Raw genomic sequence first — 19,967 nt, forward strand, 5'->3', positions numbered from 1 at the left:
TGCCAGCTATTGTGGAACTCCCCCTCCTGGCAGAGGCACTCTGGCTGGGGAACCAGGAGTGGGGCTGGAGGGTCCCTCCCCCAACAGGGGAAGCTTCCGCCACTGAGGGGCCCCTGGCGGGGTTCGCCCTCTCTCCATGGGCCTGGAGTCAGCCTGCCTCACATTTCCACCCCTCCTACCAGTCTCCACTGGCCTCTTTAAATCCTCAGTGTAGAGGTTCTAAGTTTAGCTAGTGTTCAGATGAATTCCAAGGTTGAGTGTTTTATATAATTTGTAATTCTGGTGTAATCCTGGGAGGCAGTTGGCACAGCACCTGTCTATTCCACCATCTTAGCTCCTCCTGCAGCTAATCTATTTTTAACCTTTCTTGTTTCCTGATAAATACAGTGGTACCTGGATTTTTGAACATAATCCATTCTGGATGACCGTTCAAGTTCTGAAATGTTAAAAAACCGAGGTACCACTGTATACTTAAAGCTATATTAATATATTTCCTTTTTTAGTTCTGCTTTAGTTGTGTGCCACAGATTCTCATTTGTTGTGTTTTTATTATCATTCACGTTTTAAATATTTCTTAATTTTATTTATGATTTCCTTTTAACCCATGGTTAATTTAATATGCTGTTTTGTTTCCAAATCTATGCTAATTTTGGCTATTATTTTGTTAATTAATTTCTGACGTCATTAGTTGGCAAGGTAGGCTGTGATATTGAGCCTTTGGAATTTATTGAGGTTTCCTTTACAGCCATTATCATGGTGTCTTTTTGGAAGTGTTCTCTTTGTTGTCTTGAATGATAATGTGTTCTCTTTGTGTTGGACATAGAGTTCTACTCTCTATATCTAATGGCTTGAGCTTTTTAGTTTTACTTTGCAAGTGTTCTGTATCTCTACTTGTTTTGGGGTTGTGTTTTTGTGTATTTGATCTATCAATTCCTAACTAGAGTGTTAAAATATCCAAGTGTTCTTTTTCTTTCTGTAATTCTGCTGCAGGCAAGTACATCAAGCAAGATATATTTTGAAACTGTATTGTAATATGCATATATGTTTATGATGAATATATCTTCTTGTCCTGTTGTTCTTTGTCACTTAATTCTCTTTTGTCAGCTACTGAGAATGCTACACTGGCTTTGTTTTGGTTCATATTGCCTGGTATATCTTTTTCATCCTTTATTTTCAACTTTACATCTCTTTGTTTTAAATATATCCCTTCTAGCCTGAGTATTGTTGAATCTTTTGTTTTAATCCAGTCACTATTATATCTTTTAATTGGTAAGTTTAATTCATGTACATTTGTTGTAATTACTCTTACATTGGGACTTATTTCTGGTATTTCATTTTACATTAATATAATACTTTACATTTATGGTACTTTTTGTTTGTTTGTTTGTTTGTGTTTTCCTTTCCTGCTTTCCATGGGCTAGATCAGGTTTTCTCCAGCTTTATAGGAAGTTATATATTGTATTTTCTTGCCTTTAATTTAAGCACTAATCTCATGTAATTTATTCTGATTGATTTTTACACATACAATAACTACAACTTCCTTCCAACAAGATGAGTACCCCAGCAGACTCTTATGTCCTATTTATCTTCCACCCACAACTACCCCATCATGGTAATATCATCTAGAAGTTTAATCCTTCCTGGAATCCATGTTTCCTTCTCACTTTACAGTTTCTCCAGTCTCTGATGTAGGAACAGTAAACATAAATTATACTAGTTTGCCACCTTGTCAGGAACTAGAAAGCCTCAAAGAAGTTTTGTAGCAAATTAATAGCATTTATCCTGCTTTGCATTTTCTCACTTTAATCACAGGTGGTGAGTTGATGACTTAATCAATATTCCCTTCCCCCCAAACAGGTAGAAAACGTGAAATTACTGGATCGTTATGTGGATAAGAAACCAGCTAATGGGATTTTATATCTTACTGCAACTCACCTGATCTATGTGGAGGCTTCTGATGCAACCCGGAAAGAAACATGGGTATGTTCATGAGAACAAATTTCAAAGGGTCTTGAAGCGTTGTGGGTACATACTTTCTAATATGGTAGTTCCTTGAAATTTAAAGTAACAGCTAAATTTCTGTAAAATCTTTGCTTCACATAACCTATTCTAGGGGTGTTTTCATAGATTGAATCATATGATTCATTATCCCTCATGTTATTAACTATAGTCATCTTAGTCATTTTAAACTCCATGGAACTTTTCCTGAATATTTTTATGTACAGTAGTCTCTGCTCATTTTCTGAGCCTAGTTGACAAGCATCCTGAAACAATTTAAAGCCTTGCTACTAATAAAATGTCCAATAACCAGCAGTATCCATATCTCCTGGGAGCTTGTTAAAAATGGAGGACCTCAGGCCTAAGATTTTAAATTTTATTTTTTTATTAGTTTCAGGTGTACAAAGCAACATACTAGTTAGATATTTAAGCCCCTTATAAAGTGATAACCCACCCCCCAAGCTACTACCCCTCTGACATCTTATATAGCTATTACAATACCATTGATTATCTTCCCTATGTTGTATTACACATCCTGTGACTATATATACATTTATATTTAGTTATAGTTGACATTCAACATTATTCTACTTCAGCTTCAGGTGTATAGTGCAATGGTCATCAGGCCTAAAATTTTGAATTTCTATAAAGCTCTCAGGTGATGATGGCCCTTTGACAACACCTTGGGTATCAATGATTTAGACCATCTCTCTGACCTAAGACAGGGTGTGTGTTGTGTGTGTGTTTCTTGTTAATACCTTTAAACAATGTCTTCTAATTAGTGTAGCACCCCTATCATTACTGTATGCCTTCTCCATCCTGAATTATCATTATTTAATCTTAACTTATTCTTTAGCCAGATTTATGCTTAGACCTCTTTATAAGAAGTACAAAGTGCTGCTGGTATACAGTGTAGCATAGTGATTTACATCACAGGCTCTAGAGCCAGTCTGCTGAGGTGCAATCCTAGCTTCAACTTTTACTACCTTTGGAACCTTAGGCAAGTTGTTTAACTTCTCTGTGTCTTACTTCCCTCATCTGTAAAAAAGGGATAATAATAATAACCTTGTTATGAGAATAAAAAAGTTAATGTTATAAGTGCTTAATAGTGCCTGGCACATGATAAATACTACCGTATAAGTATAAAATAAACTGAATATATCTATATGTGAAATAAGTACAGTTGACCCTCGATCAGTGTGGTGGTTAGGGGTGCCAACCTCTGTGCAGTTGAAAATCTGCATATAACTTTTGACTCTACAGTCATCCCTCGGTATCCGTGGGAGAGTTGGTCCCAAAACCCTCTATGGATACCAAAATCCATTGATACTCAAGTTCCTCATATAAAATGGCACACAACAATACTTGCAGTTAGCCCTCTGTGTCCATGGATTCCCAAGTATGAATTGAAAATACTGTTTTCGATCCTCGGTTATTTGAGTCTGAGGATGCGAAACACATGGATACAGAGGGTCGACTGTATATTTATTGAAAAAAAAATCTGTATGTAAAGCTGTATTTTAATACTTCCTTTTCAAAACACCATGAGCTTTCCCCATATGTGATTGTATTTTGCTCTCTTTGGTGTGATGAAAGGAACGCCAAAAGAGGAATCAGGAGAGCTGGTTCTAGCTAGACTCAGTTATGCACTAACTGGCTACATGACCTTCAATAAGTGGCTCTTGCTCTCTTGGCTTCAATTTCCTTATCTTTAAGATAAAGTGGTTAGATTATATAAATTAGTAGGGATCCTTCCATTTCTAACAATTTAGGAACCATTTCTTTAGTACTGCATCATGAGATTTGCTCCTTTCTACCTGCATTTATAGACAGCACACATTTCCCTAGTTATGTTCCTACTGGGTATTATTTCAAACCCAGGGGACTAGATCTGGAAAGGAGAACTTATGTGGATTATTTCTACATATCAAAGGAAGCTTATTTACCCAATTAGTACTATTAATGAAGTTAGCTCTTCTCAGCCTTTATCTGTTTCACTTTCCCCCTCTTCCCAAATCACCACTTTTTTCGTGGCACCTAATTTTAATGATCAGTGTTTTACTACCCCAAACACAGGTCTCACATGTTGACCGACAGGGCTTTGATTTTCTTGAAATTTGATATATTACTTCCTATTACATTATTAGTAATTGTTGTGGCACCTCCAAAACTGCCATGGAAGGAACTGAGTTTAACAAAACTGTTAAGACAGAAATTAAGATGGAAAATCCCTGTAGGAATATGTGATGGTCCCCACACCTGCCCCATTCTTAAATGGTGGATATGATTGAAAGAGTTCCTGGAGGTGTATTTTCCAAATAAATTGGGACTGGAGCATGGAGTATGCAGGGTGGAGGAAAAGAAGAGACCATGATAATTGGAAGGCCATTCCAGGCACAGGACAGGGAGTCCAAAGAATGAAAAGAGTACATCAAGGTTCTAGTTGCAGGAAATATCAGAGAAACAGATAGGAGGAAAACATCAAAGACTGAAATGTAAAACCATGATTCCATGGCTTTTTTAATCTATAAAGAAAGAATTGTATTATTTGGATACCATTTCTTTGACTAGTTCCCTTTCCATGCATTTCTTTTTTTTAAATTTTGTTTATTAGGGTCTTTTCTCTTTTTGTCTTAGTGAGTCTAGCTGAGGGTTTGTTATTAATATGTTTTTGAAAAACCAGCTCTTTGTCACATTAATTTTTTCTATAGTCTTTTTGTTCTCTATTTCATTTAGTTCTGATCTGGTTTTATTATTTCCTTTCTTCTGATCTTGGGTTTCATTTGTTCTTTTTCTAGTTCTTTAAGGTGTAACGTGAGGTTATTTATTTGGGATTTTTCTTGTTTCTTGAGATAGGCCAATAATGATGTAAATTTCCCTCTTAAAACTGCTTTCGCTGCATCCCCAAAATTTTGGTAGGATGTATTTTCATTCTCATTTGTTTCTATGTATCTTTTGATCTCTCCTCTTTGACCTGGTTGTTCTTTAAAAACATGTTGTTTAATCTCCATGTATTTGTGGTTTTTCCTGCTTTCTTTTTGCAGTTGATATCCAATTTCAAAGCCTTGTGATCAGAGAATATGCTTGGTATGATTTCAATCTTCTTAAATTTGCTGAGGTTAGTTGTATGTCCCAATATATGGTCTATCCTTGAGAATGTTTCATGTACACTAGAAAAAAATGTACAGTCTGATGTTCTAGGATGAAGTGCTCTATAAATGTCAGTTTTGTCCATTTCATCTAATGTGTCATGTAGGGCTGCTATTTCTTTATTTTCTGTTTGGATGATCTATCCATAGCTGTCGATGTATTTAGGTCCCCTACTATAATTGTGTTTTGGTGAATTTCTCCCTTTAGTTCTATTAGTAGTTGCTTGGTATATTTCAGTGCTCCCTGATTGGGGGCATAAATATTGATGACTGTTATGTCTTCTTGTTGTATAGTCTCCTTATCATTATGAAATGTCCATCTTTGTCTCTTGCTACATTTTTTATCCTGAAGTCTGTTTTATCTGATATCAGTATAGCTATACCTGATTTTCTATGGATACCATTTGCTTGGAGTGTCAATTTCCATCCTTTCACTTTGAGTCTATGTTTGTCCTTGTAGCTGAGATGTATCTCTTGGAGGCAGCATATGGTTGGGTTTAGCATTTTGATCCAATCTGCTACTCTGTGCCTTTTTATTGGTGAGTTCAGTCCATTTACATTTAGGGTGATTATTGATATGTGAGGATTTCCTATCATTCTATCTTTGGTTTTCTGGTAAGACTGTGTCTCCATTGTTTCTTTGCGTTTTTGTTGTTGTCTATTATTTCTGTGTGGTAGTACTCTATGATTTTTCCCTCTGTTTCTTCTTTTAATATGTTACATATTTCAGTTCTGGATTTTTTTTTTTGAGTGGTTACCATTAAGTTTATGTAAAAGAAAGTTTGCTATTTAGAATATTCCATTTTCTTCAGCATGCCTACTTTCTCCATTCCCGTATTCCTGTTCAGGCCTTTACTCTCCCCCCGTTTATGTTTTGGTTGCCACAAATTATCCCTGTTTATGCTGGTCAAATAGCCTCCTTCAGTATTTCTTGTAGTGCAGGTCATGTGTTAGAAAATTCCCTCAGCTTGTGTAAGTCTGGAAAGGTCTTTATTCCTCCTTCATATCTAAAGGATACCTTTGCTGGATATATTATTCTTGGCTCATGATTTCTCTCTTTCAATAGTTTGAATATTTGGTTCCACTCCCTCCTGGCTTGTAGAGTTTCTGCTTAAAAATCTGATGATAATCTAATGGGCTTTCCTTTGTAGGTTACTGTCTTCTTTTCCCTGGCTGCTTGAGGATTCTTTCTTTGTCATTAATTTTTGACAGCTTCAATACAGTGTACCTTGGAGAAGACCTGTTGGGGTTGAGGTGATTAGGTTTTCTATTTGCTTCTTGGATTCGAGGATCCAGTTCTTTCCACAAGTTTGGGTAGTTCTCGTTGATTGTTTGTTTGAATATACTGTCTGTTCCCTTCTCTCTTCTCCTTCTGGTATGCCCATTATTCGTATATTGCTCTTTCTGATAGAGTCAGAAAGTTCTCATAGAGTTCTTTCATTTCTTTTAACTCTTTAGTCTCTCTCTTTTCCTTCTTTGTCATTTCCAGATTTCTGTCTTCGGTGTCAGTGACTCTTCCCTCCATTTGGTCAAGTCTACTAACTGAGCTGACTATTTCATTCTTAATTTCTTTTATTGAGTTGTTAATCTCCAGAAGTTCTATTTCGTTCTTTTTTAAAAATTACAATATCTTTCTAAAATGTTCATTTTGTTCTTTGTGTTTCTGAGTTCATTGAACTATCTGTTTTCTTGCATCTCGTTGAGTTAATTTTAAGAGTTGCAATCTTGAATTCTCTGTCACTTAAATCACATATTTCAATGCCTTTAAGTTCATCTTCTGGAGACTTTTCATTTTCTTTGTGAGCCGTCTTTGTTACCTTGGTTATTCATGATTTGGCAATTAATGATTTATTGTTTCTCTTCCAAACATCTACAGGAGTGTATTCTGCAACAGGTTGACAGAAAGAGGTCTTTTCTTTTCCAATAGGTGTTGGTAGGATGTTTTATTTTCTCTCCAACTGCAGTCTTTTATTCTCTTTCAAACTGTAGTGTTATATTTTCTCTGCACTATTCTGGCCTCTCACACAATGGGGGGATTCCCTGGAAGATGGACTTTTCCTCTGTGATCAGTTCGCCTGGATCATAGGGCGCCGCCTCAGTGGAGGCATGTGGAGAGCTTCTGAAGTTTCAAAGGTTGTCCTCATGCATTTCTTTTTTGCTGGCATCAGCATGGGCAGGAGTCATGAGACTAAAGATTTAATCATCTTTTTTGTTTTTTAAATCAAAATTGTTAACCTGTACTCCATGGGAAACAACTTTATTACCACAGTGCAGTGCTTATGTATATGTCTTTAGTTATTAGTATTTTTTTAAAAAAATTTTATTGGGGAATATTGGGGCGTAGTGTGTTTTTCCAGGACCCATTAGCTCCATGTCAACTTGTTATTTTTCAATCTAGTTGTAGAGGGCACAGCTCAGCTTAGCTCCAAGTCAAGTCCTTTTTTCAATCTAGTTGTGGAGGGCACAGCTCTCTGGCGCATCAAATCGGCGACCTTGGTTTTATGAATACTGCACTCTAACCAGGGAGCCAACCGGCCCACCCCAGTTATTAGTCTTATAGTTTCTACTCGTTTCCTAAGTTATTCAAGTCATTTTCTCCCCCATTTCATTGTTTGCTTTACTGTCACTAGAGTCTAAAATGTGGGAGAGGAATTTTCCCCCTAATATTTCTCGTCAAATCTTAATTCCAAAGTTAGTGTTTTTAGAATTGCTAGAGAAAGAATCCTGAGCTTGATGTTAGACTGCCATGGTTCAAATCCTGCTTGTGCCACTTCTTGGCTGTATGACCTCTGGTGAGGAATTCACTTCTCAGAGCTTCGTTTTTTTCATTCTTGAAATGGGGTGATTATATCTCAAAGGTTTATTACAGGGATTAAATAAGTAATAGTCATGGATGATCTTGTGAGAAATACAGCACAATGCCAGTTATTAATCATTTTAATTAATGATTAGGTAGAATGGAAGAAAGTTCTATTTTTCTCTGTCACAATTATTCTATGATTGTAAATTTCACCAGCGCATGCTAGAAGCCATCTATACTGAGCCAATTTACCACAACTGCCCCCACAAACCTGTTAACCTTATATCCCTGAGAGAGAAGTTTTATAACGCTGCAATTTGCTTTTCATTGCTTTACCACGGTTTACTTCTGTTTGAGAGAAACTCAGTTGTGCCTTCTAAAGGATGGTTGAAGGTTGTAGATGTGATAATGTCTCTGGCAGTGGTTTTATCATTAGTGAGAGTCAGAAGCACTGATGATGATAGAACTAGTGCATGTCTGTGGATTTATTTTGGTTCTTTTCTGTTTTATAGATTGCACTGCATCACATTGCCACTGTGGAGAAGTTGCCTGTCACTAGCGTGGGTTGTCCCCTGATTCTCCGCTGCAAGAACTTTCGGGTGGCCCACTTTGTTTTAGACTCTGACGTTGTGTGCCATGAGGTTTATATTTCACTGCTCAAGCTTTCGCAGCCAGGTAGTTATGATAGTATTTTTACCTAAAACCACTTGTTTATTTTTCCCAGAATGGCATACTGGAAAGATCATGAGCTATGCAGTTAAACAGGGCAGAGTTTGGATCTGTGCTATGCTACTTACCAGCCCCATGGTATTTGTGCAAGTTACATAATCTCTGAACTCAACTTCCTCACATGTAAAAGTAGTGATAGTATAAGTTCCCCATGGGATTGTTTTGAGTCTTCAATCCATTTGTGCGTTTTACTTTGCACTTGCTATATAGTAGCCGTTTAATAGATGTTATTTCCTTCTCTCTCCCTCCCTCCTTTTAAGTATCAACTTGGGAATTTTTTTCATCAGTTTAGGAAGCAAGTCAGCTTTGGAGCAAAATTTGTTTCCTGTTGTTCTGCAAGCTTTATGTTTGGCCTTACTATTCCCGCCCCTACTTTCAGTTCTAGCTAGAAGATTAGGGTGGTTTATTAGAGTCCTTTTTAATTTTATTTTTCAGCTATAGTTGACATTCAATATTGTTTCATAGTAGTTTCAAGCTTACAGCATAGTGGTTAGACATTTAATAATTTAAGAGGTGATCTCCCCGATTAGTCTACTACTCACCTGGCACTGTGCATAGATGTTACTATATTATTGACTATGAAGTACAAGTTGGTTATATCAGAGTCTTTAATAATGCAGTTATCTCTGTTTCTTCCATCCTCACCCTCTCATCCACCAGCTCCACCCCTAGGTGGCTAACCCATCACCTTCCTCTGAATTTAGTCTGGAATTTCCATGCTCTTACATTTTCCCTCCCATTTTCTTCCACCCTTTCCCCAGAATAATTCCTCAGAATTTGCTGGTATTTTATTGACAGAGGTTATCTGTCAGCCAGCCCAACATTTTGTGAGGCTCCAGCAGATTCTGTCCATCTCTAGAAAAGTTGTTGCCACATAAATTGGTCAAATGAGTTATTGATTGCATGCTGCATGATATGAGGGAAGGAAGGGGGTTGACCGGAAGAAGAGAAGAAATGGACATTTATCAGGCAGAAGTAGGTATTGGCCTGATAAGTAGAATGCAAGAACAGTGTTAATGTTTTGTAACGTGTTACAACAAACAGTACACTTAGGACATCGAAGCTTAGTTGAAAAACTTTCGTAAGGACCACTTTCCCAACATGTGAAACCTTGAAGCTTCAATTCAGTCCACTATCCATTAGTTCACAGGAAGCCAGACAGAATGTTCCTGATTTGTATTGGTGTCATAAGAAAATCAGCAATGCTGTAAAGATTATGTAGGCTACCAGATAGGTACTGGATTTATCAGGGGGATCACTTTGTAGACTGTATAGATGCCTGACTTCTGCGCTATATATACACTCGAAGCTGAAGTAGAATAATATTGAATGTCAACTGTAAATATATGTAAATATATATATGTTTATATTTATATTTATATTTATTTAGTTATTTTCCTGGGATGTAAAGTACAGCATAGGGAATATAGTCAGTGGTATTGTAACAGCCATATATGATGTCAGAGACGTAGTAGACTTGGGGGGAGTTATTACTTTGTGAGGGGTGTAAATGTCTATTACATTGCTTTGTACACCTGAAACTAATAAAAAACATAAATAAAAGAAAAAAAGCTCCAGTTCATGTAATAAATGATAGACTTTAACAAAAAAAATTTTTTTTTTTTAATTTAAAAGATGATTCCACAGAGGGATAGTGGATGGGGGAAGGGGGTTGTCACTGTGTGAGGGATATAAATGATAAATGTCTAACTATTACATTGTTTTGTGAACCTGAAACTCATAGAAAAATAGTCTAAAAAATAAAGGCTGAACTGGACTGAATATCAACACACATTTTGAAGTGAATTGGATAAAAAGAATCAGCAGCATTGTCATTCAGAATAAACAAGGTTTTGCTGCAATAATCAACAACCTCACAATCTCTGTGGCTTAAACAATAAAAGTTGGTTTCTTACTCAAAAAAAAAAAAAAAAAAGGTGATTCCAAAGCAATATTTCAGTTCTCATTCCTTACATAAAGGCAGCCTTGTACACAGATCATTGTCCTTTTCTGGGGCTGTATGACAGACATTCCCTTTGGGAGAAAAAAAAGTATAGCCTTTTTTTTTTTTTTTTTTTGCATTATTTGGTGTTCTTTAAGTTTCACTCATTATTACTTTGTTTTCATACCTTTCTCTCTTCCCTAGCATTATGTGAAGATCTGTATGCTTTTTCTTATAATCCCAAATCCTCAAAAGAGATGAGAGAGATTGGATGGAAACTCATTGACCCAATATCAGACTTTGGACGTATGGGACTACCCAACAGGTACTGGATCATAACAGATGCCAACAGAAATTATGAGGTAATTTTGTCATTGCTGTTTTCCTTTAGGTCCATTTAATTGAAACAGAAGAATGTCAGCAAACAAGGTTTTGAAAAAATCAGTCATAATCTCTCCTTTTCATTCAACATTCAGCCGTGCAGCATTTATTTATTTCTTAAAATTTTTTTTAATTAGAATTTATTGGGGTGACAATTGTTAGTAAAGTTACATAGATTTCAGGTATACAATTCTGTATTACATCATCTATAAATCACCTTGTGTGTTCACCACCCAGAGTCAGTTCTCCTTCCATCACCATATATTTGATCCCCTTTACCCTTATCTAACATACCCCTCCCCCCTTACCATCTGATAACCAGTAAACTATTGTCTGTGTCTAAGAGTTTTTGTTTCTCATTTTTTTGTCTTGTTCTTTTGTTGTTTTTGGTTTATATACCACATATCAGTGAAATCATATGGTTCTCTGGTTTTTCTGTCTGACTTATTTCACTTAGCATTATAATCTCAAGATCCATCCATGTTGTCACAAATGTTCCTATATCACCTTTTCTTACCGCCGAATAGTATTCCATTGTGTATATATACCACAACTTTATCCGTTCATCTATCGAAGAACATTTTAGTTGTTTCCATGTCTTGGCCACCATAAACAAAGCTGCAATGAACATTGGAGCACACTTGTCTTTATGTATAAATGTTTTCAGATGTTTTGGGTAGATACACAGGAGAGGGATTGCTGGGTCATATGGTAATTCTATTCGTAATGTTTTGAGGAACCTTCACACTGCCTTCCATAAGGCTGCACCAGTCTGCATTCCCACCAACAGTGTATGAGGGTTCCTTTTTCTCCACAGCCTCTCCAACACTCATTACTATTTGTCTTGTTGATGATAGCCATTCTGACTGGGGTGAGGCGATATCTCATTGTGGTTTTGATTTGCATTTCTCTGATGATTAGTGATGTTGAGCATTTTTTCATATGTCTGTTTGCCATTATACGTCCATATTTATGGGGGTTTATTTCTAGGTTCTCAATTCTATTCCATTGGTCTACATGTCTGTGTTTCTGCCAATACCATGCTGTTTTGATTATTGTAGCCCTGTAGTACAAGCTAAAGTGAGGGAGTGTGATACCTCCAGCATTGTTCTTTTTTCTTAAGATTGCTTTGGCTATTCGGGGTGTTTTGTGGTTCCAAACAAATCTGATGATTTTTTTTGTTCTATTTCTTTAAAACATGCCATTGGGATTTTTATGGGGATTGCAGCAGCAAACATTTATTAAGTACCTATAGCACTCAGGAGACTGAGTCAGAGTTCTTATAGTCTAAAGTGTAGAGCACTGTGGTAGCATAGATGAAGGCTATGGAATTCAGACTGGGAAGCCAGAAACACCTTGACGCTTTGGGAAATAGTCTGGAGAAGAAAATCTATCTTAATTTATATTGGAGAGAAAGACAGAGATCAGGAAGTGAAGTCAGAACATGAAGGGCTTCATGCCAAATTAAGGAATTTGAACATTATCCTGAAGACAGGCGTCACTAGAGTATTTTAGGCTGGAAAGGAATGTGAGTATATTTGCATTTTAGAAAGATGACTTTGGTAGTGGTGTGGAGAATTGGTGTACTGGAGCTAAGAATGCAGAAGAATGATATGAGAAGGGATGAGAACCTGGATTCCGGCAATGACTATGGATGGAGAGGAGGAGATGGATTTAAGAGATATTTAGGTGGTACAATTGAAAGAACCTGGTGACAGCTTAATGTGGCTGGGATAAAGAGGGAGAATCTTAGTATGCATTCCAGGTTTCCTGGTTTCTGGCCGAGGTGACCAAATGGGTAATGGATATGTTAGCCAAGATAAGGAGCACAAGAAAAGGGCAATGTCTTTAGTTTTAGACTTGAGTTCAAGGTGATCCAAAAGATGTCAAGTATTTAATACCAAGCTTTGAGTCTAGATCTCAATAAAGAGCTCTGGGCCAAATAAGGTGGTCTGGGAATGTATTAGGGGTCCCCAAGACCTTCCCTCAGGCTTAGTGATTCACTAAGAGGGCTCAGAGGTACTTGTGGCTGTGATTTTTTACAGTGAAATGATATAAAGCAAAGTGAGCAAATGGAAAAGGAGCAAAGTCCAGAGAAAACCAAGCACGAGCTTCAGAGTCCTCTCCCAGAGGAGTCACATAGGACATGCTTAATTTCTGTAGCCAGAAATTGTGACAACATGTAGAAAATGTTCTCTGCCTAGTGTATGCCAAAGTTTCAGATGGCCTAGAAGGAAAACAGGAGTTTGGCATAAACCACATTGTTTGTAAAACAATTTAGGCATGATGAGTCACTCTTACCAGTTAAGGAATGGTGGGAACCCTTTCCAAATCCAAGTTCCCAGGCATCAACCAAGGGCCAACCTTGTAAGCAGGCCTTTCTAAGGATAGCAGTCAGGCTTGCTATGATAACTTTTCTTCACAGGGAGTCATTGGTGTTAAAGTGGTATCTCTGAATTGTTGGATCTTTCCAGCTTTTTACTAGCATGAAAAGACAGTAATTATAATGGCTTTCTGGTAACACAGTTGAGAATATCCACTAGATATGAGAATTGATGAGTTGTCACTTAGTAGGACCATTTGTGAGGTGGCTTGTTAGGGTCATACTTGACAGGAATGATTAGAGATGAGGTGAATTCTTTCCACTTAAAATACGTATATAAGTCCCCCAAATGAGGTCTGAAATATCTGTGTTGGCATCTGGGATGCATGTAACTTTCTGAGTTGTTAGAGAAGTTCCATTTATTTCTCTTTGTATGACCCATTTCTTCAAAGTCTGAGTCCAGGTATGGTGATGGGTAGAGAACTTTTTCTCTTTCAAATGTTCTGCATTTTTAAAAATAAATTTTATTGGGGAACAGTGTGTTTCTCCAGGGCCCATCAGCTCCATGCAGTTGTCCTTCAGTCTAGTTGTGGAGGGCACAGCTCAGCTCCAAGTCTAGTTGGGGTTTAGAACCGGCAACCTTGTTTTTGAGAGCTTTCACTCTAACCAACTGAGCCTTCTGGCCGCCCCTCCGGAAGCTCAGCTGCAGTTCATTGTCTTCAATCTAGTTGTGGAGGGCGCACTTCACTGGCCCATGTGGGAATCGAACCGGCAACCCTTTTGTTCAGAGCTCACGCTCTAACCAATTGAGCCATCAGGCTGCCCTGCAAATGTTCTGCATTTTAAGACATTTACTTTAATGAGTTACATAGAGCCTGATCTACCTCAAACTTTTTTGCCTATTCATACTTTTGTTTGTTTGATCCATTGTCAAAAGTTTAAGGGTGTTCTTTACTTAGAGGAATGATTAGAATTAGGTTTGTTCCATTACAATATTTTGTCACTGTCTCTTTAGAAAGATATATTTTGGTAATCAACCACTAACAGCTGGTAAATTTGAGAAGAATATATCAGTCTTTTTATAGAGTAAGTCATACGTAAAATGTTAACACTTTCACCCCCAGACTAGTGTTTTAAAGGCCCTGAAGATGCATAAATGAGGAACTGAATATGCGTTTTAAGAGTACGTTATGTTTTCTCCTTTTCCACGTGTCTGCTTTACATTTGAATCTATTTGTTTTAATTTACTTATTTATAATATACATTGTTTGCTCTGATAGGCAAGTGTGCACTTCTACTTATAACGTGCATTTCTACCTATAATATTAGTACCTTTTGTTCTTATATACCTCAGTATGTTCCTTTCTAGAAAATAATAGCATACTTGGAAAAGCTATTACACCAAGGATATTTTTGTTCCTATTTCTAAGGGATGGGTGATTCTAAGATGATAAAATACTAGAAAGCTAATGCTTAAGTGATTTGCTATTCCAACCTGTTGGTATCAAGTGAAAAAATATAAAAATATATAGAGATTAAAAAATTGAGTTTTCTTTTAGATATGCAGTACCTACCCTCCTGAAATAGTGGTTCCTAAATCTGTTACCTTGGGAACGGTGGTTGGAAGTTCGAAGTTCAGAAGTAAAGAACGGGTACCTGTGCTCTCCTACCTCTACAAAGAGAACAATGTGAGTTGAGCAAACTTCTCTCATGAGAACTAAACTTGATTCTAGAAAATCTCAGTTTAAGTCCCACCATTGCTACTTACTAGCTGTGTGATCTCAAGCAAGTTACTTCACTGAACTTAGTACTTTTGAGGGTTTTTAAGTGGGTTACATAAGGGAAAATGTATGTGTACTTTGTAAATTGTAAACTGTGATGGTATGCAGATGTTAAGTAGCATTATTAATGTGTTCATTTGGTTCTTTCCTTCTCTGTGGGCTCCTGCTTGGTGGGAAGTTGTTGAATGAAAGGTTATATGAAAATATTTGGGGACTGTGGCCTCCCACTACAACACAGACATCCTTGATTCTTTTTCATTACTTATAATTTAAGGTAGTAGGAAAAAGCACTTAACTCCTCCGTTTAAGTCCTCTTCCATAGGGTGGGATAATAATTCTTGCCTCTTGTGATCATTCTCAGATCTGGAGTTAGACAAATAGTCATGTTCTCAAGTAGGTAACTGTTCAGGTGCTAAAGAGTATAGTGATACAAGTGAGTGTATTGGTGTCAAACCATCAAAGTAAGCAGATTCCTTAAAAAGTACACTGAAGTACAATGCAGTCCATTAGCTAATCATTACCAATATACCTGCTAATCATTACCAATATACCTGCTAAATAACTATGTGGTTTTTATATTGATATAGCTCAAAACAAACCAGCCCCTCTGATTTGAAATTAATGAGTAAACCCTGCTCTCTTAAGACACTCTAAATCTCTGCTGTATCTGGAATTCTGCTTCCACTGCCAGCCTCTGGTTTATATGGGTGATATTACTGCGACTATAAAAAGCAGTTTCTGAAAAACACTAGCCTAATACATATTGAGAATAGAATTTTATTAAGGAAGCACTCAAGATGTGATTTTCTTATAGTCTGGATTTGCCAAGACTGGGTTGAGAATCTTAGCCAAGTAGAAGGGAAAAACAAGACTATTCTGAGCAGCAGTTTATGGTAACACAGCCCACATGCCAGGAGGAGGCAGGAGGCTGAGCCCAATGTCAGTGGCACTGCTGCATTTCAGAGCTACACCTCTCTTTGCTGCACTATTCTGAGTTGGCTCATCTTTTTCTGCTCACCAAACCTAGGATCCAGGAGGATTTTTGACCACCTGTGCATAAGATCACTCAACTGACACATTTATTTTTCCTTACAGGCTGCCATTTGCCGCTGTAGCCAGCCTCTGTCTGGATTTTATACTCGCTGCGTAGATGATGAGCTCTTGCTAGAGGCCATTAGCCAAACGAACCCGGCGAACCAGTTTATGTATGTTGTAGACACAAGACCAAAGGTATCTCTCTGTCAATCAACGACCTCTTTGATAACCCTACTTTACTCATTTTGTAATCTCCATACCTACATGTTGAACTACACAATGTTTTTGGGAAAATTAGATTTGTGTATATGGGCTTACTGTGTCTGACATTGTGTAGAATAATTTGAGCAACCCATTTGGAGCTCCTTTTATTGTAGCCTGTCACTGTCAAGCAAGACTGTGAGATGTCCTTGATTCTTTCAAAGATACTTTGAATAACCTGGCTTTGTGACCTCCTGAATTTGTGATGTCTGAATTGAATGCCTGGAGGCTCTTTGATGTTCCCACATATTTTCAACTAGATCTTTTCATCGATCAGAATTTTCAGTATTCCTCTTCTGTGGTGTAAATTTACTATCAGAGAATGCATTTCATCTTAACACTGGAAATTTATTAATAGCAACATACCTTTTTGTAAATAATGCATTAAATCACAGTGGATTAGTAGTACTTTGTATCTCCTGAAGGAACCAGGTTCATTATTACGAATGCTATATAATTAACAAAAATTCTTTTTTTGGTTTTTTTAGTTAATGTTTATTGGGGTGATTATTGTTAGTAAAGTTACATAGATTTCAGGTGTACAATTCTGTATTACAACATCTATAAATCCCATCGTGTGTTCACCACCCAGAGTCAGTTCTTTGATCCCCTTTACCCTAATTTCCCCCCCTCCCCCCTTACCCTCTGGTAACCACTAAACTATTGCCTGTGTCTATGAGTTTTTGTTTCTCATTGTTTGTCTCATTTTTTGTTGTTTTGGGTTTATATACCACATACCAGTGAAATCATATGGTTCTCTGGTTTTTCTGTCTGACTTATTTCACTTAGCATTATAATCTCAAGATCCATCCATGTTGTCACAAATGTTCCTATATCATCTTTTCTTACCGCCGAATAGTATTCCATTGTGCATATATACCACAACTTCCCTAGCCATTCATCTATCAAAGGACATTTTGGTTGTTTCCGTGTCTTGGTCACCGTAAACAAAGCTGCAATGAACATTGGAGCTCACGTGTCTTTATGTATAAATGTTTTCAGATTTTTTTGGTAGATACCCAGGAGAGAGATTGCTGGGTCATATGATAATTCTACTCATAATTTTTTGAGGAACCTCCACACTGCCTTCCATAGCAGCTGCACCAGTCTGCATTCCCACCCACAGTGTATGAGGGTTCCTTTTTCTCCACAGCCTCTCCAACACTTGTTACTATTTGTCTTGTTGATGATAGCCATTCTGACTGGGGTGAGGTGATATCTCATTGTGGTTTTTATTTGCATTTCTCTGATGATAGTGATGTTGAGCATTTTTTCATATGTCTATTTGCCATTTGTCTGTCCTCTTTGGAGAAATGTCTCTTCAAGTCCTCTGCCCATTTTTCAATTGGGTTGTTTGTTTTTTTGTTGTTGAGTTGCATGAGTTCCTTGTATATTCTGGATACTAGCACCTTATCGGAGGCACTGTTTGCCAAAATCTTCCCCCATTCAGTTGGTTGCCTCTATTTTCTCGACGGTTTCTTTAGCTGTGCAGTAGCTTTTAAGTTTCATATAGTCCCTTTCGTTTATTTGAGCTTTTACTTCCCTTGCATTTGGAGTAAAATTCATAAACTACTCCTTGAACACAAGGTCCATAAGTTTAGTAGCTATGTTTTCTTCTATGCAGTTTATTGTGTCAGGTCATATGCTTAAGTCTTAGATCCATTTTGAATTAATTTTGGTACATGATGACAGACAGCAGTGCAGTTTCATTCTTTTGCACGTGGCTTTCTAATTCTGCCAACATCATTTATTGAAGAGGTTGTCTTTGCCCCGTTGCATGTTTTTTGCTTCTTTGTCAAAAATTATCTGTCCATATTTATGTGGTTTTATTTCTGGGTTCTCAATTCTATTCCATTGGTCTATGTGTCTGTTTTTCTGCCAATACCATGCTGTTTTGATTATTGTTGCCTTGTAGTACAAGCTAAAGTCAAGAAGTGTGATACCTCCAGCATTGTTCTTTTTTCTTAAGACTGCTTTGGCTATTTGGGGTCTTTTGTGGTTCCAAACAAATCTGATGATTTTTTGTTCTATTTCTTTAAAAAATTCCATTGGGATTTTGATGGGGATTGCATTAAATCTGTATATTGCTTTGGGTAATATGGCCATTTTAACTATGTTGATTCTTCCAATCCATGAGCACGGAATGTCTTTCCATTTCTTTGCGTCTTCTTCAATTTCTTTCAAAAATGTCTTATAGTTTTCAGCATATAGGTCTTTCACATCTTTGGTTAAGTGTATTCCTAGGTATTTTATTCTTTTTGCTGCAATTTCAAAAGGAATTGTTTTTTATATTTTTTTTCTGAGATTTCATTGTTAGTATATAGGAAAGCAATGGACTTTTGTACGTTGATTTTGTAGCCAGCAACTTGACTGTATTCGTTGATTGTTTTTAATAGCTTTTTGGTGGAGTATTTAGGGTTTTCTATATATAGCATCATGTCATCTGCAAAGAGTGATAATTTAACTTCTTCATTCCCAATTTGGATGCCTTTTATTTCTTTCTCTTGCCTGATTGCTCTGGCAAGGAATTCCAACACTATGTTGAAAAGCAGAGGTGATAGGGGACAGCCCTGTCGTTTTCCTGAACGTAGAGCAAAGGGCTTCAGTTTTTCACCATTAATTATGAGATTAGCAGAGTGCTTGTCATATATGGCCTTTATTATGTTAAGGTGTTTTCCTTCTATACTTATTTAATTAAGTGTTTTAATCATAAATGGATGTTGTGTCTTGTCAAATCCTTTTTCTGCATCTATTGATATAATCATCTGATTTTTGTCCTTAATTTTGTTTATGTGATGTATTACATTAATGGATTTGCGGATGTTGAACCATCCTTATGCCCCGGGGATGAACCCCACTTGGTCGTGATGAATAATCTTTTTAATGCATTGTTGTATTCTATTTGCTAGAATTTTGTTTAGGACTTTTGCATCTGTATTCATCAGAGATATTGGTCTGTAGTTTTCTTTTTTTGTGTTGTCCTTACCATGTTTTTGTATCAGGGTAAGGTTGGCCTCATAAAATGAGTTAGGGAGTACTGTCTCTTCTTCAATTTTTTGGAAGAGTTTGAGCAGGATTGGTATTAGACCCTCTTTGAAGGTTTGGTAGAATTCACTAGTGAAGCCATCTGGTCCTGGACTTTTCCTTTTGGGAAGGTTTTGGAATACTGATTCAATTTTGTTACTGGTGATCGGTCTGTTTAGATTTTCCAGTTCTTCATGGTTCAGCCTTGGAAGGCTATGTGTTTTTAAGAACTTGTCCATTTCTTCTAGGGTATTGAATTTGGTGGTATGTAGTCCTTCATAGTGTTCTTGTATGATGCTTTGTATTTCTGTGGCATTCGTGATAACTTCACCTTTTTCACATCTGATTTTGTTTATTAGTGTCCTCTCTCTTTTTGTTTTCGTGAGCCTAGGTAAGGGTTTGTCAATTTGTTAATCTTTTCAAAGAACCAGCTCTTTGTCACATTAATTTTTTCTATTGTCTTTTTGTTCTCTATTTCATTTAGTTCTGCTCTGATTTTTATTACTTCCTTTCTTCTGCTGACTTTGGATTTCATTTGTTCTTC

At 36.9% G+C, this 19,967-nt stretch overlaps 1 protein-coding gene across 3 annotated transcripts in view; it reads left to right on the plus strand.

Annotated features, from left to right (window-relative positions):
- The window catches only part of MTMR8 (myotubularin related protein 8), a 115,109-nt gene that overhangs the window by 20,284 nt on the left and 74,858 nt on the right, over window positions 1–19,967 (plus strand). For 2 of the 3 annotated variants that reach the window (XM_088795212.1, XM_019718865.3), the window contains 5 exons: window positions 1,858–1,980; window positions 8,460–8,622; window positions 10,823–10,980; window positions 14,882–15,010; window positions 16,199–16,333. In XM_088795212.1, the coding sequence (XP_088651338.1) occupies window positions 1,858–1,980; window positions 8,460–8,622; window positions 10,823–10,980; window positions 14,882–15,010; window positions 16,199–16,333 (708 nt within the window). The remainder of the gene's footprint in view (window positions 1–1,857; window positions 1,981–8,459; window positions 8,623–10,822; window positions 10,981–14,881; window positions 15,011–16,198; window positions 16,334–19,967) is intronic. The other variant, XM_088795213.1, reaches the window with a different exon arrangement.

Source organism: Rhinolophus sinicus, chromosome 18 (assembly GCF_057876585.1).
Source record: "Rhinolophus sinicus isolate RSI-liver-muscle chromosome 18, RSI-T2T, whole genome shotgun sequence".
Taxonomy (NCBI): Eukaryota; Metazoa; Chordata; class Mammalia; order Chiroptera; family Rhinolophidae; genus Rhinolophus; species Rhinolophus sinicus.